Raw genomic sequence first — 26,315 nt, 5'->3', positions numbered from 1 at the left:
TTGGACCCTTAAGTCCGGTAAGTACAATATTGAGATTGGATGTGGGTGCAGGTGGAATTACTCTTTTAAGGCCTTCCATGAATGCCTTAACTGGTACCTTGAACAAGGATAAATGTTGCCTGTTTTGTAGATGGCCAGCAAACGCAGTTAAATGTAGATCTAAGGAAGCGTACGAGAGAACTGGGGTCTGTAAATGAAGGCAGTAGCAAACAATGTTTTGCACAGTTGCATCAAATGGATTAATGTGTTTACTGAGACAATAGAAAACAAATCTTTCCCACTTTGCTTTGTAAAATGCTCTAGTTGCAGGTCTACAAGCTTTTTTAAGAATGGTCATACATTCAGAAGGAAGATTAAGGTAACCGAATTCTAGGACCTCAAGATCCAAATCGCAAGGCTGAGCTCCTTTGGATTTGGGGGCCTGATTTCTCCATGGTTCTGAGTGCAAAGGTCTGGGTTGAGAGGAAGTGTCCCATGGAGAACTACAGAGAGTTCAAGCAGTGTAGTGAACCATAGTTGGCGAGCCCCAGTAGTAGCTACTAGAATGAGGGTGAGCGACGTTTGCCTGAGCGTATGAACCAGAAGCATAAGACAAGGGAGAGGCGGAAAAGCCTAGTCAAATATTCCTGACCAGTTTAGTAATAGAGCACTGCCTTTAGATAGTGGGTGTGGGAACCTGGGGGCAAAGTCTAAGCATTTTGCATTGGCTGCAGTTGCAAACAGGTCTATCTGTGGAAATGTATAGTTTCTTACCTGTCTGTGTAGTTTTGCAGCTTGAAGACTTTTCTGGATTCACTATGCTGTGTATTATTCCGCCATCTAGTGGTTGGGTCCAGAATTGTAGTATTTCTTCTCTCTCTCTTTTTTCCCCGTGGCCTGGTGGGTGTTGACATACCACCATTTGGTGTCCTTCTTGGCGTCGACGTGCTTCCTCCGGAAGATCCCACCTGTGGTCGCCATCTTCTGTTTTTGTTGTTGTTTTTTTTGCTTATTCCTCCTGTGTCATCTTCTTGGCGGAGGTGGGTGGGTTCGCTAGTGAATCCAGAAAAGCCTTCAAGCTGCAAAACTACACTGACAGCAAAGAAACTATATGTTTTGCAGCGTGAATCTTTTCTGGATTCACTATGCTGTGCATAGACTTTGTAGCGGTTTGCTAATCCAGTGGTGGCTGGGTGGAACATGAATGCTGGTTTGTGAATATATGTTGTAAGACCTTCTGTCCCATTTGTGCTTCTTTGGTCATCTGAATGTCCACAAAGTAGTGCTTTGTGAACATGTGAACTGAAGATCATGTTGCTGCTTGGCCTCTTTTTAGGTGCTATCCCCGTGCTCCTTCAAGGAATCTCTTGACCACTTGTGATGTGAAGAAACTACCCGTTTCTCCTCTTGTGTAAGCTACGATGCGTAACGTAGCTTGTCCTGCAGCAAATATGTCAAATATTTTAGTACTGTGGACTCCCTTGTGATCTTCCTTGAAAGTTTTTCCTTATGGCGCCAAAATGAAAAGAGTTTCCATTTTGCTGTGTAACACTTTCTTGTTGTAGGCCTGCTTGCCTCTCAGAGTACTGCAATTGTGCTCTCTGGTGGTTTATTTATTTATTTAAAAGGTTTTATAGACAATTGGAGCAATCTACACAATATGGTTAAAACATGGGAATGAGGATAAGGAATACCATTAAGACATAGTAAGTATTGAATAATTAAACTAGTATGGGTGGTCAGGGAGGGTGCCGGAGGGAAGGGGGGGAGGAGTATAAAATTGGGGGTGAATGTTTGAGGGTGATGGGAAAGGTGATAGCATGTGGGAGTAGGCAGTAATTACAAGGGAACTAGAAGGGGAAGGTAGAAGTATATGCAGGGATGAGAAGAGCGCGGGGGGAGTCAGGTAAAAGGTAGCAGGAACCTAGTACAATCGTGGGCAGATTGTGAAACCGTGTTAGGTGGCAAAGATTAAGGACCCCAGTATTTGTTAAGAAGGTGCAGCTTGAGGTTTCTTTTTAAGCTGAGGTAGGAGGGGTTGCAACATAGATCTTTAGGGAGTGAGTTCCAGATAGGAGCTGCATTTCCAGCGAAAGAGCGTGTTTGTGTCGATTTCTTGTTTAACAAGGGAGGGACTAGCATGAGAGCATTGGTACTCCTCATTTCTCTCGAGCAGCCAGATGGGTGGAGTTTATCTGAGAGATACAATAGGGTGTGTTGATGAAGGGCTTTATGCGTAATGCAAGCGGTCTTGTAGGTGGATCTGCCTTCAATGGGAAGCCGTTTGAGACCTTTGAGGGCGGGGAAGATGTGGTCAAACCGCTTACAATCAGTGATAAGCCTGGCCACAATGTTAAGGACTGATTTACTTGGGGCTAAGTGGACTTTCGGTGTTCCAGAGAGAATGGCATTACCATAGTCCAAACACACATGGAAATGATCGGTCTTCTATGTGTTGCTGTACTAGAAACTGAGAAAAACAGACTATGTAAATAGTGAAGGAGTTACAGCTGGCTGAGATATTCCCATCAGACCACCCACCCTTCTGGCGGAATTTCATCATATGGGATGTTTGTTAATACATCCAGCCAGCCGCCCAAACCATCGAATGATGGTGCGGATATGGATGTAGGATCAAAAAACTCTAGCCAGACTGTTACTCAAAGGGTAGTGCTCTGGGTGTGTAGTGCAGTGCTGTGGTGAAAAATTAAAATTAACGACTTAGACACTTCCCATTAAATATATTTTCTGTCTAAGTGTTAAACTTAAAACCACGCCTGGTAGCTGGAATTTATAACTACGCTATGGCGCTGTGCAGGAGGTCAACATGTTTCAGCCAAACTGGATTATATCCGGCTTTCGTCAGGACCTAGATGAATAAGCAACTGCAACAATATAAACGTGAGTGCAAAAACAAATAATAACTTTAAATAGTAGAAGTACATATATCTAACAGGAACTTGGAGCCCCAATGTTCACAAGGGAGATGTACATTATTTCTTAATCCTATTGAAAAAACAATAACAAACACATATTCACATATATATCCAAATATTCACAAGAGACTGTACAGACAACACACAAAGCATAAGAAATTTGTACTTAGCTTATTACTGAGTATACTCACTTACACAGAATAATTTTAACAAATGATCTATCGGTGTGTACTCACCGCGCTTCGCGTGGAAGATGACCTCACCCGGCAACCGCTCGGGAAATATGAGGCCCCGCTCTAAGGTGCAAAGGGAAGAGAGGGCATAAATCTCAAGGTTATATGCCCTAGCTATTAGCTAAAGCATCCTATCACTAACTTTCCTGATGTGGACAAAGTCAATCAAAACCACAGCGACAAACAAAGGAGAAGCACCCTGATCACTCTCTATTATAAAGAGTAAATAGTTGTAAATTGGGAGTTTCTTTTCGGAAAACAACCAGTACCCATATGGAGGAGTCCTTACCTGTCCGTCGGTGCCTCTCTCTGTCATCCGAGAGGAAGTGGAGGTACCGACTTGGACAGGACTACTCCCTTTTATACTGATGGTAATTGAATAATGAATTAGTTAAGCTCCGTTTTACCTGCCAAAACCGAAGGTAATTACAACGCGCTGGTACTGTTGTGCATGTGTGCAATCCCTTCGGAGCTTGACTGTCAAGTAATGGGCTTGCGCGTTTAGGAAATGATGGCACAGCCTTCGCGCTAGCCCTTGACGCATGCGCATTAAGAGTAAGGTGTCACACTTCAGAAGAAGACCGTACACTCACTTTTGACGCATGCGCACGGTTGATTCCCTCCTCCGATGTAGAATGGGACCGCTAGTCTCTTGTACACGGATATACTGTGCAAGACGAGGTTCCTGTATCCCGCAGTGGTTGATAAAGGGGAGGAAGACTGGCAGAGGGTAACAGCATATGAGATTAGTTGTAAAGTCATAGGAAGTAAAACGTGGACATCCAAATGATCAACAGGATGCGAAAAATGCACGACCATAATACAGCATAGTACTTGTCTCACGCGCAGTCATAATATTTACTCATTTAAGGAGACAAACCCCCGATAATAACAACAAAAAACACTTTTTGGGGGGACGGAAGATAAAATTAATGAAACTTGCTCATGTGTCTGCGTAGAGTAACTAAACATTTTTCATGTTTATACATTTTTTTGCAGAAACACAAGTAAATAGCAAAGAAAGATGTAAAAGAGGGTTATCACATTCAATTGGCAGGGGATCCTGTCAAGACAGATCTCTGGTTTGGAATATTCACACCCCTCCCGAATCTATATAGAGACAGAGCGATAAGTGGATATGAAGCAAAACTTGCTCATATAGAAATCCACGGAATCGAATCATTTAGTCCTCTACTGTCACTACGGAGCTTAAATATCCATTTTTGCTCCTTAATGAATAAGAATTTAGTTTTACACTTGAATGTGAACTTTATAAAAAACCTATGTCAAGGAATTCTCTGCTGGCCTTCTCTAGTCATCATCCCCGGGCCTCCCAGTAGGACAGTTTATTAGAATCCGTAGAAACTGTTCATCTAGACCTCTCTTTGATAAACCCGCCCGCATCTGGTCCAAACAACTAGAAGATCGGCAGTACCCACGCCATCTGGTAAGAAAAGCGTGGAAACGGGCCTCCAACAATAACAGGGAGGCTCTTCTGGAGAAAAGAACTGAAAAAGAATCCCTAGATAGGCTCACTTTTGTTCGCACTTTCAGTGTCCTTTCGAACACAATCCAAAAGACAGTGCGGAAACAATGGGATATTCTGAATACAGCCCAAACCCACATTGCTCTACCCTTGTTCTCTTTCAAAAAGGCACGTAGTCTTAAAGACAGTCTGGTCCACACAAGACCCAGACTTAAAATGACAAACATCTAATACACTATGGAACATGCAACCTGTACGTGGCCATTTTCCATGTGGATCCTGTAGCGCATGTCCACAGACCTATAAAACAGACCAAGTTGACATAGGCACAGGGAACCGAATAGTTTTCTTACCTGTCGGTATAGTTTTGCAGCTTGAAGATCTTTCTGGATTCACTATGCTGTGCATTATTCCGCGGTCTTGTGGTTGGGTCCGGATTCGTAGTCTTTTCTTTGTTTTTTTTTCCGTAGCCCAGGTGGGCGTCGGCGTCACACCTCCTTGGGTGTATTTCCGGTGACGTCGGCATGCTTCCTGCGGAAGCTCCCACTCTTGGGCGCCATCTTCGGATTCTTTTTTTCTGTGTTTGTTTTGTTTCCGAAGTAATGGCAATGTTCCATTAAGTGATTTACCGCTTGTAACCTTGAAAGTCCTTTATTTTATTATTTCTTTTTTTTACATGTCTCTGTTTTTAACCACCTTTCTCTCTCTCCAGCCTTATCTTTCTGGCGGAGGTGGGTGGGTTCGCTAGTGAATCCAGAAAGATCTTCAAGCTGCAAAACTATACCGACAGGTAAGAAAACTATTCATTTTGCAGCGTGAATCTTTCTGGATTCACTATGCTGTGCATAGATTTTGTAGCGGTTTCTTATTTCTGTGGCGGCTGGGTGGAAGATGAGCGTTGGTTATTGAATATGTGTTGGAGCACCTTTTGTCCGACTTGTGCTTTCTTGTTCATTTGTATATCCACACAGTAGTGCTTCGTGAACGTGTGCACTGAAGCCCATGTTGCCGCCAGGCATATGTCCTGTATGGGTGTGTTAGCCAGGAAGGCTATTGTAGCACCCTTTTTCCTAGTGGAGTGGGCACGTGTCCCTTCTGCTAGTTCCTGTCCTGCTCGCTTGTGGCAGAGCTGAATTGTTCGTGCGATCCATCGTGCAATAGTGTCCTTGGTTACTGCTTTCCCCATGAAACTGTTGGCGAATGACACAAAGAACTGTTTTGTTTTCCTGTGTCCCTTCGTTCTCTCAATGTAGTGCATGACTGCCCTTCTGGCGTCCAGGGTGTGCAGAGCTCGCTCTGCGCTAGTTGTTGGTTTTTGGAAAAAACTCGATATCTGTATAGATTGGTTCATGTGGAATTTGGACACCAATTTCGGCATGAAGTGTGGGTCGGTTCTCAACACAACCCTATCATTTATGTATTTGTATGTAGGGCTCTTGTAGCGTCAGTGCCTGAAGTTCGCTTACTCTGCGTAGGGACGTTATTGCAACCAGGAAAGCTGTTTTCATAGTTAGCATCTCTAGGGAGGCCTTGTGAAGTGGTTCAAAGGGTTCTTTCATGAGTACCGTAAGAACTATGTTCAAGTTCCATGCCGGTGGAGGCACCCGCTTTGGTGGTGCGATCCTTTTTGCTCCTTCCAGGAATCTTTTCACCACCTGTGAAGTGAAGAAACTCCTGCACGTTTCACCCCTTGTGTAGGCGACTATCGCTGCCAAGTGGACTCTTAACGAGGATGAACTTAGGTTATTCTCCAGCAGGTGCATGAGGTACTTTAGCACAGTGGAGTCCTTCTTCATTTTATTGTGAAGTTTTTCTCGTCTGCACCACATTGTGAACCTTTTCCACTTTGCCACATAGCACTTTCGAGTGCTGGGTTTTCGTGCCTCCCGAAGAACCCTTAGAGTGCTTTCTGGTAGTTTCAAATGTGCAAACTCTATGTCCTCAGGAGCCATGCCACCAGGCTCATGCTCTCTGGCTCTGGGTGCAGCACCTCCCCGTTCTGCATGGAGAGCAGGTCTTTCCTTTTGCCGAATCTGTGGGGTGCACACTGTGTCATCTCCATTATCTGCGAGTACCAGGTCTGTCTGGCCCACTTCGGCGCGACCAGTATCAGAGTCATGTTGCTCGCTCTGCATTTGCTCAGCACTCTGTGCATCAGTGGTATCGGGGGAAAAGCGTAAGCAAATGTCCCGGACCAATTTATCCATAGGCCATTCCCCAGGGATCCCTCCTCGGGCTGTCTGGATGCGAAGTTTTGGCATTTTGCATTCTGGCGTGTGGCAAAAAGGTCCACTGATGGCGTTCCCCATCTGTCGAACAACCACCTTGTCTCTTGGGCATTGAGCTCCCATTCGTGGGATGCCGATTTCTGTCTGCTGAGCCAGTCTGCTTGTATGTTGTCCTTCCCTGGTAGGTGTATGGCCAGCAGGTCTCTCCTGAGTGGGATGGCCCATCTCCATATCTCCTGCGCTAGCGATGAAAGCATGGTTGACTGTGTCCCACCCTGCTTGTTGATGTAGAACATCGCTGTGGTGTTGTCTGTTTGTAGCAATACCTTGTGCTTGTACAGTCTCGCCTGGAAAGCTTTCAGTGCAAGGAAGATTGTCTTCATTTTCAGGTAATTGATGTGCTTTGTCGCATCCGCTGGTGTCCAGAGACCTCTCACTTTGAGTTCCTCCATGTGAGCGCCCCATCCCTTGAGGGATGCGTCTGTGGTGATGGTCACTGTTGGTGTTGGGGGCGTTAGAGGCTTTCCCCTTGTTATGTTCTCCATGTTCCACCATGTCATTTCCTTCTGCACGGAGTGCGTTACAACCACTAGATCCTCCCAACTGCCTGTGGCTTGTGACCATTGCTCCTGTAGCCATTCTTGAATGGGTCTCATGTGGAGTCGTATATTTGGTCAGAGGTGGATGCATGATGCCATCATGCCCATGATCTTGCTCGCAGTCCTCACTGTCCGAGCTTGCCCCTTCTGGTAGAGGCGAGTTTCCTTCACCAGCGCTCTCGCCCTCTTCTCGCTGGGGACCACCTTGCCCTGTAAGGTGTTGATCTGTGCTCCCAGGAAGATTTTCACTTGTTCCGGCTCCATTGATGATTTCTTCCAATGGATGGAGACCCCCAGGTTTATGAGTGTGGTCGTCACTGTGTGTGCGTCCCACTTGCATTTCTGGTATGACTTTGCTTTCACTAGCCAGTCGTCCAGGTAAGGGTATACGTGTATTCCTTGCCTTCGTAGGTGCGCTGCGACTGCTGCGAGGCACTTTGTGAAGACCCTTGGTGCTGACTTTAGTCCGAAAGCTAGTGTTATGAACTGGTAGTGGTTTTCTCCGATGGTGAACCTGAGCATATGTTTGTGCTTTCTGTTCATTGGGATGTGCAGGTAGGCGTCTTTGAGGTCTATCGTGACCATGAAATCCCCGATTTGCAACTGTGGGAGCACCTCTTGTAGGGAGGTCATTTTGAACTTTTGCGTTCTTATGAATTTGTTCAGGAACCTTAGGTCCAGAATGGGTCTCATTGTTTCGTCTACTTTTGGTACCAGGAAGTACGTTGAATATACCCCCTTGTTCCTTTCCCTGAAGGGGACCGGTTCTATGGCCTGCTTCTGCAGGAGCTCCTTTGCTTCTTCCTGAAGGCGCTCTAGCTGTTTGTTTGCTAGTGGTCTTCTTTTTGGTTTTCTGCTTGTTGGCATCCCCTCCAACTCTATGCAGTATCCGAATTGGATGATGTTGAGAATCCACTTGTCTGATGTGATTTCTCTCCATTCTTGAAGGTAAAATCGTAATCTTCCTCCCACTGGTGTCATGTGGTCGTAGGTGTCTAGTTTGTGTAACACCTGATCCCTCCGTACGTGTTGCCCCCTGGGATCTTTCCTGTGAGTGGGCACACGGGGTTTTGCGAAGTCACTTAAGAGGCGGGCTGCTGACCCCCTCTTTTATTCTGTCCACGTCCATTTCCTCTCCCTCGAAAGGACTGGCCTCTTGGCTGGTATTGCCAGGACTGCTTATGCTGACCCTGCTGTGCTTGTGAGTCTGTCTGGTGCGTTTGTTGGAAAACCTGGTGTGATGTACCCGGCTGGTTTCCACCTCTGCCTCCGGGCCTCCGTGACGGGGCACCCCATTTGCTACCTCTGAACTGCAATGCTCCCATGGATCTCGCAGTTTCGTTATCCTTTTTCAGTTGACTGAGCTTCTCATCAACTGTTGTTCCAAACAGTGTTTCGCCGTTGAACGGTGTGTTCAGGATGCTGTGTTGCACTTCTGGTTTAAAGCCTGAAACCCTGAGCCAGGCGTGTCTCTTCTCCGTGATGCCCATCATCATGAGCCTGCTGGAGGTGTCTGCCCCATCCAGGGCCGTCTTGAGGCAAGAATTTGCCGCGTTCTTCCACTCCTCCACCAGTCTTTCGGCCTTTTGTTTGGCCTCCTGGGGCAGGTCTTTCACCAACTGACCCAGTTCCTCCATGATCTGGTACATGTGCCTGTTGATAAGGGCGTTGGAATTTGCCATGCGCCATTGTGTTGCGGCATTCCGTTCAATCCTTCTGCCCACCAGGTCCATCCTCTTGCTCTCCTTATCTGGGGGCGGCCCAGAAGTAGTGGGCACGTTAGCCCTCTTTCTTGCTGTGGCTGTGATGATGGAGTCTGCTGAGACCGTGCCCCGAATGTAGGGTGGGTCTTTTGAGGAATGTTTGTATTTCTTCTCCGTTCTGGGAGTGACCGCCTTGCATGTTGCGGGCTCCTTGAATGCTTCCCTTCCCTGGGCCAAGACACTGTCGAGCATAGGCAGGTACTGGCTCTTTGTTTGAGTGGGGAGCAATGTCTCCAGAAGGAAGTCCACTTTCTGCTTCTCTTCGTCGAGCTTGAGCCTGAATGCTGCTGCGGCAGTTTTTATCACCGAGTTGTAGGCTCCGATGTCGTCCGGCGGCGAGGGCCTCGAGGGATATGAGTCGACTGCCTCCTCTGGGCTTAGGGTGTCGACCTCCAGATAATCCACCTCCAGTGAGTCGGAGGGAGCCGACCCGGCGCCCGTCCTGTTGTCCTCTTCCTCCTCATAGTCGTAACTATAGTAGGGACTCTCTTCGTTTTCCTGGTCGTCGATCTTCTCGACGTCCGGTGCCTGTTCATAGGCGTCATAGTCTTCCTCCTCGACAACCTCCACCACCTGTGGCTTTGTCTTGTGGGGAATCGTGAAGGCCTTCATCTTGGCGTCGGATTCCTTCTTCCGCTGCAAGATATTTTCCATTTCGGCCTCGAGGTGCCTTTTCTTTTTCTCCATCTCGGCTGCGTGTTCCGCGTCGGATGGTTCGGCCGCCCTTTTCGGTGGTTGGCTCGGCTCCGAGCTGGTCTTCGGCGCCGAAGTTTTCGACGTAGAACCGTGTTTCGCCGTTGGTGCTTTAGGGTCCTTCTCCCTAGACGTCGATCGATCCTTTTCGGGTAAGATTTTTGACGGCTTTTGCTGTTTAACAGCTCTCGGCGCCGGGGACTCCTTCTCAAATTCTCCTTCTGATATAAGCTCTTTTGAGGCACTGAATACTGGCCCTTCTAGCTTCCTTTCTGTCTTTCCTACTATGTCTCTGGAGGGACTGAATCTTCTTCTGGACAAGACGAAATCCTCCTCTCCACTAGATCCTCTGCCTCTCAAAAAGTTAAAAGATTGTAGGAATAGCCTCCTTCCCCCCCTACTTGAGGTAATGAACAGGGTAATTGATCAAGGCATCTTTCCATCTACCTGGAAGAAGGCCATTGTGAAGCCGCTCCTTAAGAAGCCTTCACTCGATCCTGGCCTCTTGAAAAATTTCAGACCCATCTCTTTGCTCCCTGCACCTGCAAAAATCCTTGAAGCACACTTGAACCGCCATCTATCCTCTTTCCTTGAAGCTTCGGAGTATCTTGACATTACCCAGCATGGTTTCCGAAAACACCATAGCACAGAATCTGCTCTCACCTCTGTAGTCGACAACATCCGACGCAAGGTTGATGCTGGACAAACAACTGTTCTTGTGCTATTGGACCTCACGGCCGCATTTAACACTTTGTCTCCTGCCATTTTAACATCTCGGCTTAGGGAGGCTGGTGTCACCGGTTCGGCCCTGAGTCTCCTCAACTCCTTTCTCCTTAATAGGGAACAGAGAGTGATGCTCGGCAACCACCTCTCCCCAGCTAAGTCTTTGCAATGTGGGGTGCCACAGGGGTCGGCACTAAGTCCGACCCTGTTCAACATCTACGTGGCCCCCCTTGCTAGGCTAGTAAGATCGCAGGGGATGGAGGTGGTTTCATACGCCGACGACACCCAGATTATGGTCTCACTCACTCAGTCCTCTGTTATAACATCTGCCTCTAGCTTCAGGTCCTGTATGCAACATGTTGCAGATTGGATGGTTACCAACTTCTTGAAGCTAAATGGCGACAAGCCTGAGATTCTGATTTTTGGAAAGGACCACGACATCTGGTCGAGTGAGTGGTGGCCCCCTTCTCTTGGCATCTGCCCCACTCTCCCTCAGTCTGCCAGAAATCTGGGTGTAGTGTTCGACACCTCACTCTCGATGTCCCTTCAGGTGAATCGGACTGTTTCGACCTGCTGGGGCGTGATCAGGACGCTCAACAGAATTCGCAGCTATTTGTCTCTCGAAGCACGCAAGCAGATTGCAGTCGCCCTTGTTGGTTCCAGGTTGGATTATTGCAACTCTCTTTACATGGAATCCAACAAGGGCCTTATACACCGACTGCAAATAGTGCAGAATGCCGCTGCACGCTTTGTCCTGGATCTTCCCAGGGCCTCCTCTGCCACTGCTGCGAGGAGAGACCTTCACTGGCTGCCCATTCAACACAGAATCAATTTCAAAATTCTGTGCTTGACCTATAGAGCACTCGAGGATGGATCTAATGGCGCTATCAGCTCTCTGCTTACCCGTTACCATCCCACACGGTGTTTGCGCTCTTCGGGACTATTCCAACTTGTTGTCCCTCGCTTTAAGCTCACCAGATGGGGAGCCAGGGCCTTCTCCGTTGTTGCTCCACAGCTTTGGAACATCTTGCCAATGGAGATCAAGACCCTACCCTCTTTAGTCTTGTTTAAAAAGGCCCTTAAAACGTGGTGCTTTTCGAGAGCTTATACAGGTTGAGCTGCTGGGTCTATGTTATGAGCTTGATTTGGAATTAGGCGCCTTGACGCCCATTGGGCTATGTTTGCGCATGATAAAACCCCTTTTATTATTATTATTAGAGGATCCGCTGGGCCTGGGTGTAGCCGTGTGCGCCGAAGATTTTGGCGCCAGCGCTTTCGAGGCCTTGCCCTCTTTCTTTCGAGACTCAGGGTCTCTCGTGCTCTTAGGGGCCGTAGAGTCTCCTACCTTATCAGAAGTCTTGGTGTAATCTGTCTCTACGACCGTGTAGCTGACGTCTTCGGCGGCAGCGTTGTCCTCTTCCTCGGAAGACATCCCCAGCTCGTAGAGGGATGGAGTCGGGGATTTTCCCTGCAGGGTGGCGTGCGCTACCCTCTGCCTCTCTCTCACACGAAGGGTCTTCGGGGTGAAGGCGGAGCAGGCGTTGCAGTCCTTGCTTTCGTGATCTACCGGTAGGCAAAGGTTGCAAACCGGGTGCTGGTCCTTCTGCGCTTACTTGTGGCGGCAGTTACGGCAGAACTTGAACGGTGTGGGGTCCATCTGAGCGCTCGGGGCCCCCTGGTCGTGCGTTCGTCGACGGGCGTCGAAGTTCTCGAAGATTTCTCCTTCTACGATGGCCCTTGGTTGATGAAGTCTCCTGGAGTCTTCTGAGATGTTTTCCTTACAATTTCTGTATTCTTCTTCTTCTTTCTCCAAAAATGTCTGAAGCCCATACGGGATCGATCCAGACCCGACCGCGGAAAAAAGAATCTGAAGATGGCGCCCAAGAGTGGGAGCTTCCGCAGGAAGCATGTCGACGTCACCGGAAATACACCCAAGGAGGTGTGACGCTGACGCCCACCTGGGCTATGAAAAAAAAAAAAAGGACTACGAATCCGGGCCCAACCACAAGACCGCGGAATAATGCACAGCATAGTGAATCCAGAAAGATTCACGCTGCAAAACCTTGGTTACTCCGTAAACATACCAACTGTAATACTGACGGGGTTATATACATGATTACCTGTCCGTGTTCGCTTAGGTACGTTGGCCACACCACACGGAAAATGAAGGTTCGCATCAGCGAACACAAAAGCACAATCCGTTGCCATAAACAGTCTACTCGTCTCACCAACCATTTCTTATCAATGAAGCATCAAGTTGAGGACTTAAGGTGGGTGATCCTAGAACATCCGTATATTCCACCCCATATCAGTGACAAAACTAAATTCTTATTCATTAAGGAGCAAAAATGGATATTTAAGCTCCGTAGTGACAGTAGAGGACTAAATGATTCGATTCCGTGGATTTCTATATGAGCAAGTTTTGCTTCATATCCACTTATCGCTCTGTCTCTATATAGATTCGTGAGGGGTGTGAATATTCCAAACCAGAGATCTGTCTTGACAGGATCCCCTGCCAATTGAATGTGATAACCCTCTTTTACATCTTTCTTTGCTATTTACTTGTGTTTCTGCAAAAAATGTATAAACATGAAAAATGTTTAGTTACTCTACGCAGACACATGAGCAAGTTTTATTAATTTTATCTTCCGTCCCCCCCAAAAGTGTTTTTTGTTGTTATTATCGGAGGTTTGTCTCCTTAAATGAGTAAATATTATGACTGCGCGTGAGACAAGTAATATGCTGTATTATGGTCGTGCATTTTTCGCATCCTGTTGATCATTTGGATGTCCACGTTTTACTTCCTATGACTTTACAACTAATCTCATATGCTGTTACCCTCTGCCAGTCTTCCTCCCCTTTATCAACCACTGCGGGATACAGGAACCTCGTCTTGCACAGTATATCCGTGTACAAGAGACTAGCTGTCCCATTCTACATCGGAGGAGGGAATCAACCGTGCGCATGCGTCAAAAGTGAGTGTACGGTCTTCTTCTGAAGTGTGACACCTTACTCCTTAATGCGCATGCGTCAAGGGCTAGCGCGAAGGCTGTGCCATCATTTCCTAAACGCGCAAGCCCATTATTTGACCGTCAAGCTCCGAAGGGATTGCACACATGCGCAACAGTACCAGCGCGTTGTAATTACCTTAGGTTTTGGCAGGTAAAACGGAGCTTAACTAATTCATTATTCAATTACCATCAGTATAAAAGGGAGGAGTCCGGTCCAAGTCGGTACCTCCACTTCCTCTCGGATGACAGAGAGAGGCACCGACGGACAGGTAAGGACTCCTCCATATGGGTACTGGTTGTTTTCCGAAAAGAAACTCCCAATTTACAACTATTTACTCTTTATAATAGAGAGTGATCAGGGTGCTTCTCCTTTGTTTGTCGCTGTGGTTTTGATTGACTTTGTCCACATCAGGAAAGTTAGTGATAGGATGCTATAGCTAATAGCTAGGGCATATAACCTTGAGATTTATGCCCTCTCTTCCCTTTGCACCTTAGAGCGGGGCCTCATATTTCCCGAGCGGTTGCCGGGCGAGGTGAGGTCATCTCCCACGCAAAGCGCGGTGAGTACACACAGATAGATCATTTGTTAAAATTATTCTGTAAGAGTGAGTATACTCAGTAATAAGCTAAGTACAAATTTCTTATGCTTTGTGTGTTGTCTGTACAGTCTCTTGTGAATATTTGGATATATATGTGAATATGTGTTTGTTATTGTTTTTTCAATAGGATTAAGAAATAATGTACATCTCCCTTGTGAATATTGGGACTCCAAGTTCCTGGTAGATATATGTACTTCTACTATTTAAAGTTATTATTTGTTTTTGCACTCACGTTTATATTCTTGCAGTTGCTTATTCATCTAGGTTCTGACGAAAGCCGGATAGAATCCAGTTTGGCTGACACATGTTGACCTCCTGCACAGCGCCATAGCGTAGTTATAAATTCCAGCTACCAGGCGTGGTTTTAAGTTTAACACTTAGACACTTCCCATTAAATATATTTTCTGTCTAAGTCGTTAATTTTAATTTTTCACCACAGCACTGCACTACACACCCAGAGCACTACCCTTTAAGTAACAGTCTGGCTAGAGTTTTTTGATCCTATATCCATATCCGCACCATCATTCGATGGTTTGGGCGGCTGGCTGGATGTATTAACAAACATCCCATATGATGAAATTCCGCCAGAAGGGTGATCTGATGGGAATATCTCAGCCAGCTGTAACTCCTTCACTATTTACATAGTCTGGTTTTCTCAGTTTCTAGTACAGCAACACATAGAAGACCGATCATTTCCATGTGTGTTTGGGTTTAGTTTATGATGTAGGGAAATGAAATGATAGGTTGTTAAATATATTCCATTGACCCTCCTTAAATTCGGACATTATTACCATAGTCCATTCTAGACAGTACCAGTGATTGAACAACTAATTTTAAGTCATCAGCAGGAATGAAGGGTTTAATTTTCTTGAGGTGCTGGAGAGTGAAGAGAGCTCTTATGGCCGAATTATTTAGGTGTGGAGTAAGACTGAGGTTCTGGTCAATGCTTACTCCGAGGGCTTTCACTGCATTAGAAGTGGAAAGGGAGCAGTTGAGAGCTTTACGGTCAGAGATCCAGTGTTGAATGGGGAGCCGGTTGCTTTTAGTAACGAAGAGAATGATTTCCGTTTTTATAGGGTTGAGTTTAAGGTGACTGTGATGGAACCAGTGTTGACTGTTAGTCAGGGCATCATTGAGGTGCAGAATGTCGGCATGGGATTTGATATTATAGTAAACTTGGGTATCATCAGCATAAAGGTGGAAGTTAATTCCTGCTTGCTTAAGAATGAGGGTTAGGGGTTCCATGAAGAGGTTGAATAGAGGAGGGGAGAGAATAGAAACCTGGGGGACACCCAAGGAGGCAGGTATAGGTTTAGAGAGGCAATCGCGGATTTTAATTTGTTGGGTTCTATGCTGGAAGGAGGAGAACCATTTGAGGACAGAACCATTGAAGCCGAAACGATCTTTGAAGGTGTTGAGTAAGCCGGAGTGGTTAACAGTATCAAAAGCAGCAGAGAGCTCAAGGAGAATGAGACAGAGGCCTCCCCCTTTTCGAAGGAGTGATGGATGTCATCAATGATGTTGAGCATGGCAGTTTCAGTACTGCAGCCTTTTCTAAAGCCTGACTAAAATATGTCCAAAAGGTTTAAAGAGTCAATGTGATTGTCCAATTGGAGCTGGGTGCATTTTTGAGGGCCTTGGATAGAAGAGGAAGATTAGACATAGGTCGCAGATTGTTGAGGTAATTGGGGTCGACTGTAGCGTTTTTGAGGGTGGGATGATTTGGCCGAGCTGGAGGGAAACAGCGACACAACCCGAGACCAAGGAGGAGTTGATGGTGGTGGTCCAATATGGTGCAATGATGTGTTTTAAATCTTGAACAAGGTTAGCCGGAAGAGGGTCCATGGTATGAGAGGAGGGCTTAAGCTTGGTGATGATGTTGAGGACTTCAAGCTCTGTAACTGGGCTGAAGTTAAGCCAAGATTAATTATTTTTTAGCTGGGCATGGGTGAAGTAGAGTTCCAGAGGGGCAAGAAGGAGAGGAACAGAGTCAGGAGGGGGTGAAGGTGTGAAAGGAGACTTGGAGGGAATGCTATAGGGAGTGATGAGCAATGTGGCTCATCCCAACCAGGCTGGCTTTAGACCTGCTCACTCGACAGAAACAGTCATTCTATCGCTCATGGACGAACTTCGCAAAGGAGCAGATCAAAACTCTTCTCAGGCTCTAATCCTCCTCGATCTATCGGCGGCATTTGACACGGTCGACCACAACATCTTGGTCGACCGTGTCCTCAGTGCTGGTGTGGGGGGGACGAGCACTGAAATGGCTCCAGTCGTTCCTGTCCTACAGGTTTCAATACGTCCGCCTGGGTCAATATTGCTCTCCGAAAGGCAGACTAACCTGCAGAGTTCAGCAGGGGTCTTCCTTATCCCCCCTCCTGTTCAATCTTTACATGCAACCCCTGATCACAGCTTTGAGGGAGATGAATGTCTTGCTGTTCAATTATGCAGACAATCTGCAACTAATTTTTAATTTACATCCTACATGTTCACCTGAAAGTCACCTGCGTGATATAATGACCTTTATCAGCAATTGGATGAACCTGAACCAGCTTAAATTAAACCCAAACAAAACGGAGCTGATCCTGACAGGTGGGAACGCCAACTCTTGGAACTCTAACTTTTGGCCGACTTCCTTGGGACCCCCCTCCTACTCCTGCCGCAACGGCGAAGAGCTTGGGTATTACGATAAGCAAGGACTTATCCATGAACCCACAAATCAACTCAGTGGTCTCTGTCTGTTTCTTTATGTTAAGAAAAATAAAGAAGATAAAAAGATTTCTTTCTAAGGAAGCATCCATTCTGGTTGTTCGGGCACTAATTATTTCCAGACTGGATTTCGCAAATTCACTTTATGCTGGCATCCCAGCCTACCAAGTGCAATGACTGCAACTGATACAGAATCATGCGGCTAGGCTTATTTTCTCACTTTCTTCCTGTCATCATGTCAAACCCCTGTTGAAGCAGCTTCACTGGCTCCCTGTGAGGCAACGCAGTGCATTTAAATTGGGTTGTATTGTACATAAAGCTTTGATGGACACCGGTCCGGAGTTCATTTCTATCAAGATCAAGAAATACATTCCTTCTCGCAATCTCCGGTCATCTTGCCAACGTCTCTTGAGCACTCCAAGATTCAAACGAATCCAACACGGTGGGCTGTGCTTCACGACTTTGGCTCCCAAACTGTGGTATCCTACCTTAACAACCGGCAGCAGATGGTCGCGCTTCCTCCTTTTCGATCGGAGTTGCGGAAAGTAGGGCAGGGGGGTCCCACAGGGCTAGGCCATCAGCCCTATACTTTTCAATCTTTACCTCCGCCCTCTGGTCCAGCTTATAAAATCTTTTGGTATCTCGGCTTTTAATTATGCTGATGATACCCAGCTGGTCTTCTCCCTGGAAGGAAATAATGCGGTCCCGCTGGAGACATTCCATCGCTGCATGGCAGCTACAGCGGACTGGCTTCGGGCCAATTCCTTGCAATTTAACAGCACAAAGACCGAGGTGCTCCATTGCTCCATGGACCGGATTCCGCGGGTACTTCCGGCGAACTTCTGGCCTTCTACTTTCCCCGAGACAGTGTCGGCCGCGGAGTCAGCTCGTAACTTTACAGCTGGACATGCATGTTAATAAGACCATCTCCTCGTGCATGATGCTGTTACGCATGCTGCGTAAAGTCTTGCCCCTTTTCCCTGTACAGGCCAGGCCGGAAGTAGTGCGCGGGACCATACTGAGTCGTTTAGACTACTGCAACGCGCTGCTTCTGGAGGCCCCAAAAAATCTGCTGGGGAGTTACAATGGGTGCAGAACATGGCCGCTAAGCTGGCTCTCTCTCGCCCTAACCTTAGCTCCTCCACCTTAGCCTTAAGGGACCTACACTGGCTGCCGGTGCACTTGCGTGTATTGTATAAAGCGGCGTGCCTAGTGTTTAAGGCGATACATCGACAGGGCCCAGTGCCACTGCAGAATATGTTCGCTTGGTACTCTGCCTCGCGGCCCCTTCGCTCTTCTTCGGCACAATTGCTTGTGGTTCCGAGGTTCCAGAGAGTAAGGATGGGTGGTCGCTCGTTTAGTGTCGCAGCGGCCAAACTCTGGAACTCCCTGCCACTCCCGTTAGGAAAGTCAAAGGGACTACTTCCGGTTTAGGAAAGCCCTAAAAACGCATCTTTTCCCTAGGAATGTTTGAGCAGTGGAAGTGTTGTTGACCGGATCTCAAGCGCCAGGATGCCCTTCGGGCGACAGGACCGCGCTATACAAGTATACCTACAATACAATACAACTCGCTTCCCCCCCTATTCGACTCATTGATAGTCATCTCCAATTTAGGAAACAGCTTAAAACATGGCTATTCACGTCCGCCTACTTCACCTAATTCATCCTTTTCGTAGTGCCCTGCTCCCTAGCGCCAAGAAACCTATCCGGTGTGTGTTGCGCTTTTATAAATGATTTATAACATAACATAACAATGTGATGGGGAGAGGGAGGGGGTTAAGGCAAAGGATTGATCAATTTTGGCGATTTGTTCAGAAAAGAAGTTCGAAATTTCTTCACATCTTTCGATAGAGGCCATCAATTTGGGGGAGGGGGCAGAAGCGGTTTCATTTTTGACAATGCTAAATAGTTCCTGGGTCTATTTTTAGCTCGGTCGAGTTGTGCGTGGAAGTAGGAGGACTTTTCATTGAGGATGTGTTTTTTGTAATCAGCCCTTGCAGCTCTGAGAGCAAAATTTGAGGGGGAAGGGTGTTGTCTCCAAGTGCGTTCGGTCAGCCTAAGGGAGCGTCTCATTGTAGAGATCAGCATTGAACCAGGTTTTGGCGGGGTTGTTTTTTTACAGTTTTAATTTGGCAAGGGCAATTTGGTCAAGGACCTCAAAGATGGATTGTGGTAGTGTTCAGCAAGGTTATTTGCGTTTTGGGAGGGTGTAGTTGTGCTTTGATCTTAGTCTCCAGTTCGCCTGGAGGAATACGGTGGAGATTTCTGGTATATTTCCTATGTTTGATGATTTTAGAGGAAGGGGGAGGCATGGCGCTGGTAATCGTAAAGGGGATGAGGCGATAGTCAGACCAAGTCAATGGGGACTATGTGGGAAAGGGAAGCCAGATCTTTGCTTGTGATCGCGTCGAGAGTAGCCCCTTAGGAATGTGTTGGCGAATGGCAAAGTTGTTTCAAGTCATAAATGTCGAGTAGATTGTTGAGGAGGATAACCGAGGGATCATCCTTTTTGTCCCAGTGAATATTAAAGTCTCTGAGGAAGAGGTTTTTGGAGTTGGAAATTGAGGATTGAGAAAGAAGGTCAGACAATTCTTACTTGTGGCATAGTGGTTTGTGTAATCCATCGTGCAATGGTATTTTTGGTAACTGGTCGTCCCAAAAAACTGCTTGCGAAGGAAACAAAGAGTTGCTTTGTCTTTCTGCACTCCTTTGTCCTCTCTATACAGTGCATCACCGACCTCCTGGCGTTCAGTGTGTGCAGCGCACTCTCCGTGCTTGTGGTTGGTTTTTGGAAAAAACTAGGTATTTGGATTGTTTGACTGATGTGAAACAAAGACACCACCTTGGGCATGAAGTGTGGGTCTGTTCTCATTACAATCCTATCACTGCGTATCTGCAGGTAGGGCTCTTGAAGTGTTAGTACCTGCAACTTACTCTCCGTAGCGATGCAATAGCTACTAAAAAGGCGGTCTTTATGTGAGCATGTGCAGTGTAACCTTGTGCATGGGTTTGAATGGTGCTTTCATCAATTGGGTCAGCACTACTTTGAGGTTCCATGCTGGTGCTGGCATTCTGTTTGGGGGTGCAATACTCTTCGCCCCTTCTAGAAATCTTTTTACGACCCGGGAGGTGAAGAATCTTTTCCTTGTTCCTCCTCTAGTGTAAGCCTCAATCGCTGCTAAGTGTACCCTTAGGGACATGTAGCTTAGTTTGCTTTGCAGTAGATGTGTTAAGTATTTTAGCACTGTGGACTCCCTTGTGATTTTCTTTCGCAATTTTTCCCTAATGTACCATTCTGAGAATCTCCTCCACTTTGCTACGTAGCATTTCCTCGTGGTAGGCATTCTTGCCTCCCTGAGCACTGCCATTGTGCTCGCCGGTAGTTTGAGGTGTACAAACTCTAGGTCTTCAGGAGCCAGGCCGCCAGGCTGAGGCTCTCTGGCTCTGAGTGTAGCACCCTTCCGTTCTGCATTGTTAACAGGTCCCTTCGGTTTGTGAATTTGTGTGCTGGTGCCTGCGCCATCTCCACAATTAGTGAGAACCATGACTGTCTGGCCCACTGAGGTGCTAATAGTATCAGCGACATGTTGCTGACCCTTTATTTGCTGAGTATGCTGTGTATCAGTGGGATCGGGGGAAAGCCTTATGCAAATGTCTTTGACCAATTTATCCATCGCGAATTACCTTGTGACAGATGGCCTGGTTGTCTGGATGCGAAGTGTTGGCATTTAGCATTTTGGTGTGTTGCAAATAGGTATATTTGCGATGTACCTCACTTCTGGAATACTCGCTATAATTCCTGTTGGTTGATCTCCCATTCGTGGGATGCTGACGTCTGCCTGCTTAGCCTGTCTGCCTCCACGTTGTCCTTCCCTGGGAGATGTATTGCTAGTAGGTCTATCCTTAGTGGGATGACCCATGTCCATTTCTCCTGTCCTAGCCTCGATAGCGCTACTGACTGTGTTCCTCCCTGCTCGTTGATGTAGAACATGGTGGTGGTGTTGTCTGTTTGGAACAAAACCTTGTTTCCGTACAGCTGCTTCTGAAAAGCTTTCAGGGCTAGTAACACTATTTTTAGTTCCAGGTAATTGATGTGTTTGATCGCATCCTGTTACGACCATAGTCCTCTCACCTTGAGCTTGTGCATATGCGAGCCCCGCCCCACCCCATCTGAGAGGTGTCTGTCATAATGGTCCCTGGTGGAGTTGGTTGTGTGAAGGGTTGCCCCTGTGATAGGCTTTGTTTGTTCTACCATGCTATTTCCTGACGCGCTGCGTGTGTGACAACCACTAGATCTTCCCAGTTGCCTGTGACCATTGCTGCTGTATTCATTCCTTGAATGGCCTCATGTGTAGTAGAATGTTTTGGACTAGGTGAATGCATGACACCATCATTCCTATTAGCTTGCTCACCGTCCTCACAGTCAGAACTTGCCACTTGCGCTAATGACGGGTTTCTTTCAGTATTGCCAATGTTCTTTTCCTGCTGGGGAACACTTTGGCCAGTATGGTATCGATCTCCGCCCCATAGAATATCTTGATTAGTTCTGGTTCTTTTGACTATTTCTGCCAATGAATCGAGAAGCCCAGTCCTGTCAGTGTTCGTATGACCCGCTGGATGTGCAATCTGCATTGATTGTATGAACTAGCCTTTACGAGCCAGTCGTTGAGATATGGGTATACGTGTATCCCTTGCCTTCACAGGTGTAGTGAGACAGCTGCTGGGCATTTTGTAAACACCCTTGGTGTGGAATTTAGGCCGAATGCCAGTACTGCGAACTTATAGTGGTTTTGGTTGATCACAAACCTTAGTAGGCGCTTGCGTTTGTGGTTGATGGGGATGTGTAAGTATGCGTCCTTTAAATCTATAGTAGCCATGAAGTCTCCTTGCTGTATTTGTGGTATTACCTCTTGAAGGGAGGACATCTTGAATCTTTGAGTCCTTATGAATTGGTTCAGGAACCCTAGATCTAGGATAGGTCTTAGCGTTTCGTCCACCTTTAGCACCAGGAAGTAAGTTGAGTAAACCCCCTTCTTCCTTTGGTTCTGCGGTATCACCTCTACTGCCTCCTGGCTGAGCAATTTCTGTGCCTCTAGCTGCAACAGCGAGAGCTCCTTTGTGGAGTGTGTCTTCCTTCTTGGCTTTCTGTTTGGAGGTTGTCTTTTTAACTCTATCCAGTATCCGTATTGTATGATGTTCAGTATCCATTTGTCCGATGTGACCATCCTCCATTCCTGGATGAAGTCTCTTATTCTTCCCCTCCACCGGTGTTGAGTGTTCGAGGTACTGTTTGTTCTTAAATGTTTAGCTACATCTTTTTTCCTTGTTTTTCCACCCACCCCAAGGTGTTGCTTGAGTGGGGACCTGATGCATGGTGGGGTCACTTGGTTGAGGGCTGTTGTCCTCCCCTTCGTGTTTGTCCTCACCCTTTTCCGCGCCATAGAAAGGACTGTCCCGGGGTTGGTACTGCCAGTTTTGCTGCTGCTGGCCTTGGTTGTTCCCTTGGTAGCTTTGCTGGAACGTTTGGTGCGATGTGGTCGGCACGTTACCTCCACCTCTACCACCTGGCCTCCTGGCCCGATATGTGTACTATTTCCTCTTGTTTTTCTTCTATTAATAAAAATATATATATAAAAAAAAAAAAACACAGATGGCAACTGTGCAAGTGCATGCGCTCGTGAACGCAAGCTGAAGGACAGCAAAAGCCTCTGGTGGCATTTTAAAAGCCACTTACTAAATGCCTCGAAGAGACAGCGCATGGGCTGTCTCAGGCAAGACCTAAAAAATAAAATGCATCTGGAAAACAAGCATATGCAGCATAATGCAGACTTACTACTCTAGTTGCAAACATGTTTCCATTCTTAAATCTCAATATACATTACCTTATGATGTGGATTCACCCTTTAGATGAGCTAGACCACCTACCCTGAGAGAGCCTTAACTGACTTTGCACGTGATGCAATTAGATAAGGACTGATGTTAGAAGACCACATTCAAGCTGGCACCAATGTCCTCCCAGTACAGATCAGCTGTGAAGTACTACTGTTTGAGGGAGGCTAACCAACTGGATCTGTCCGTCAAGGCTATGTGGATTAATAGAAACTAAAGGCAATGACTTGTTCTTGCTCATATTACATAGATGTTGATACTTAATGTCACTCAGAAAAGACCACAGAATTGCCAGCAAAAGGATGAAAAGGCACATTTCTCTAACTTTCAAGAGTTCTCATGGGATTATAGTGTTCCATCAACTTTAGAGTGGTTTGACAATCAGAAGGCAACAGAATATCTGCTCTAATAAAAGTCTTCTAATCTAGTTCAAGATCCTCTATATGGCTCTTATCAAGGCCGTTTATTTTAGTTTTGATTATGATTTTGATGTTGTACTGAAACACTGTCCGCAAACTCCAGCATCAAGGCCATTTAAAACGAATATTTTCTGAACAATTTGTTCCAAACAAGAAAACAGTTACTTCAGGGAGATTTCTACATAAAATTTGTAGCTAAAGCTAACTTCACTTGCAGGTTTTGATAAACTTTTCAAAGATTGTACTGGTTTCCAACAAGAATTCAAAGTTGATTAATGGCATTCATTTTGGTAAGAGAGAATGGCTAACGCTATATTATTATTATTTTTTTTGTAAGTGGTGTAGTCTACTGAACCTTACCAAGAAACATTTTCTTTCCTCTTCATCTTGGCACATGGAAATTGCGTCTTGAGGCGGTACCATGTTCCACAGCCCATCGCTGCCTATGATTATGTATTTGTGCTTATTGGGATCAATGGTGTGCACGCTTGTGTCAGGTTCTGGAGATACTACAAACTCGCCACTATAGAAGTCATAACTCCAGAAATCACCTGGAAAGAAAGCAGGGGGGAGAAATACAACATTTATGAATTGGATAACTATATATTTTAAATAACACGACAAAACAATGTATTTTAAGGGACATGTGTTGCACGCTCTAAACTTTGTCTGAACACTACTATCAATCTACAGAAATCCGGTTCCTTGGATATATGACGTGACCACTACTGAAGGTGGCAAATTGTAACTGACAAAGAAAAGATGCAAAAGAAAACATTTACCTGTAATCCTGGACGTCTTTCAGGGGAATCCTTAAAGTCATATGCACTGAACTGTCACATCCACGCACTGTAATGCGGAGCACTTTGCAAAATATTTATATATTATATAATTCTTTAACTAGGCTTTGTACAAATGCCCAAATTTAATTTATTTAACAAATATTTTCCAATTGTAGAAATAGATATGAGAAAGTGACTAGAAATAGATCACAAACCTTTTTTAAGAAGGATAAACTAAAGAAAACGCATGTCAACTTCATGTCAGGGCCGGAGGCAAAGATAATTCTTATTCCACAATATATAAAAAAAAATATATATCTTTTCCCATAAACGTTAGGGAAAGAAAAAACAAACATTGTTCAATCACAACAAGATAAGTCCCTTTACTGTCCAATCACTGCGTTCACGCCCCCTCTCATCGTGGCTTTTTGCATGTTTCTTTAAACAGTATATTGAATTGGGGGCATTGTTGGATGTTTTAATCTTTTCTCCCACTTACTAATGGCAAAAGGTGCCCACGGTAGGGATTGCATATCAGCGTTCTTCACGCGTTGCCGGTTTTGCATTTTAACTGCAGGCATATCTGTGTGTGGGGAAGCCCGCCACACACTAGAGGCCGCTGTCTGGTGTATCAGGATGACGGTGTCCATGATAATAGCCGCATTTGCAGCACTAAATTCAGATTAGTTGCGGCCCTGTGAGCCTTGGAACCCCTCCGTACCATTTCAGCAAACAGCACCTGGAAGGACTATATACCCCAGATGGGGTCTGTATAGGCAAGTCTGCCTCAGTCACTGTGTGGACGCCCCGATTGGGGTCTGCATGGCTCATAGGACTTCTAAGCCCAAGCGCTTATGCAATTGACGTCCCAAGGCAGTGGTCTTCAAACATTTTAATGCTGCGCCCACAACCATTAATGAAAGAAGGGGGAACATTTTTTCACAATTATTCCATTAAACTGCCAATGCTAGGTCTAGACTTATTTAAATATTGTAGTTCAGTTATCGTTTTAAAAATGCAATCAAATACATGATTGCCAAACACACCATTACCAATCTGGATTCAGATCTAGTCGTAGCACTGAAACGGCTCAAACACATATCGTTGTTGATGCCCTGAGATTGCTCGATCAGAATGAATCCCTGTCTACTTCTACTCCTTGAGGTCTGATCGGCATTTGATACAGTAAAACATGACTATATGACCTCCCCCCTCCTCCTCACCCCCCCCCCCAACCACTGAATTACTTGAGGCCCCTCTAGGGGTCCCACTACCCCTCAGTTTGAAGACCCCTGCCCTGAGGGATCTGTAATACTAATGTAAGGTACCAACCCTAATTACATACTGTTGGAACACCCCAGGTGCTATGCCCCCATTAACAAAAGGGCATTTTGTTACAGGGATTACCCTTTGGAGACCACCTAACACCCAGTCACTCTTTGCAGTGCTCATAATACTCCTCAGCTCTTGGCTGCCATATACCCTATACGGAGTCTCCCCATCCATAATATACACCACTCTGTGGAATATGGGGCCGAAGAGGGAAACCCTCCCTTGTTACCCTTTGATGACTAGTTTTGCGATGCAATGGACGCATCATTCCATCAGTTGGTGGCATCAGCCATAGTGCCTACAGAGCACAAGCTCATGGTAATGGTATTTCCCAAGTCTGTCACTTGTAGCCTAACTGACCCCTCAATCCTTTTGAAAGATCCCACGCCACAGACGGCTATGCCCATTAAACTCTCCCCCCCCAATGGATGGGGTGAAGTGCAAGCATGTCCAGGGAGTGGGGGTGGGGAGGGGGAGGGCTCTTCCAGGGATTGCCTCACCCCAGTCTGAAAAGGCATTTGCACCTCTCATAGATGGCGATGAATCCCAGACAGAGTATTCTCATGGGAATTTCGGATGGAAACCCCGGACCCTCTTGGCCATGGCATCCCCTCCCCCCCCACCGAACGAGATGAATTGATCCCAAAACACCACTCCACGGACACTTCAGATACGCTGAACCTGAGGAGTTGATACATCCTCGTTCCTCCAAGTAGGCTCAAGCACCCATATTGGCGAGCTATGTCGCAGGATGGCTGAGAAAACAACTATAAAGAAAGACCACAGCCCATCCATTGGTGGAAAACTCCCACCCTTCCCTGGAGGGCAAGGTAGCCTTAACACCAGAAATAGATGGGCGGATGGCTACCTGGCAAGTACATCAGAGACCCTAAAAAGGGTATTGATGGCTCCTGGCGCTAATGTCAGGAAATGT

General features: G+C 46.3%; 1 protein-coding gene across 1 annotated transcript in view; it reads right to left on the bottom strand.

Moving 5' to 3' along the window:
• The window catches only part of PPM1D (protein phosphatase, Mg2+/Mn2+ dependent 1D), a 212,737-nt gene that overhangs the window by 53,486 nt on the left and 132,936 nt on the right, over window positions 1-26,315 (bottom strand). Inside the window, exon 4 of the mRNA XM_078679807.1 lies at window positions 23,628-23,818. Within this exon, the coding sequence (XP_078535933.1) occupies window positions 23,628-23,818 (191 nt within the window). The remainder of the gene's footprint in view (window positions 1-23,627; window positions 23,819-26,315) is intronic.

The sequence above is a fragment of the Lissotriton helveticus genome, chromosome 3_1 (genome assembly GCF_964261635.1).
Source record: "Lissotriton helveticus chromosome 3_1, aLisHel1.1, whole genome shotgun sequence".
In the NCBI taxonomy this organism is placed as follows: Eukaryota; Metazoa; Chordata; class Amphibia; order Caudata; family Salamandridae; genus Lissotriton; species Lissotriton helveticus.
The sequence above is the reverse complement of the archived record's forward strand: the minus strand, read 5'-3'. Positions and strand labels throughout refer to the sequence as shown.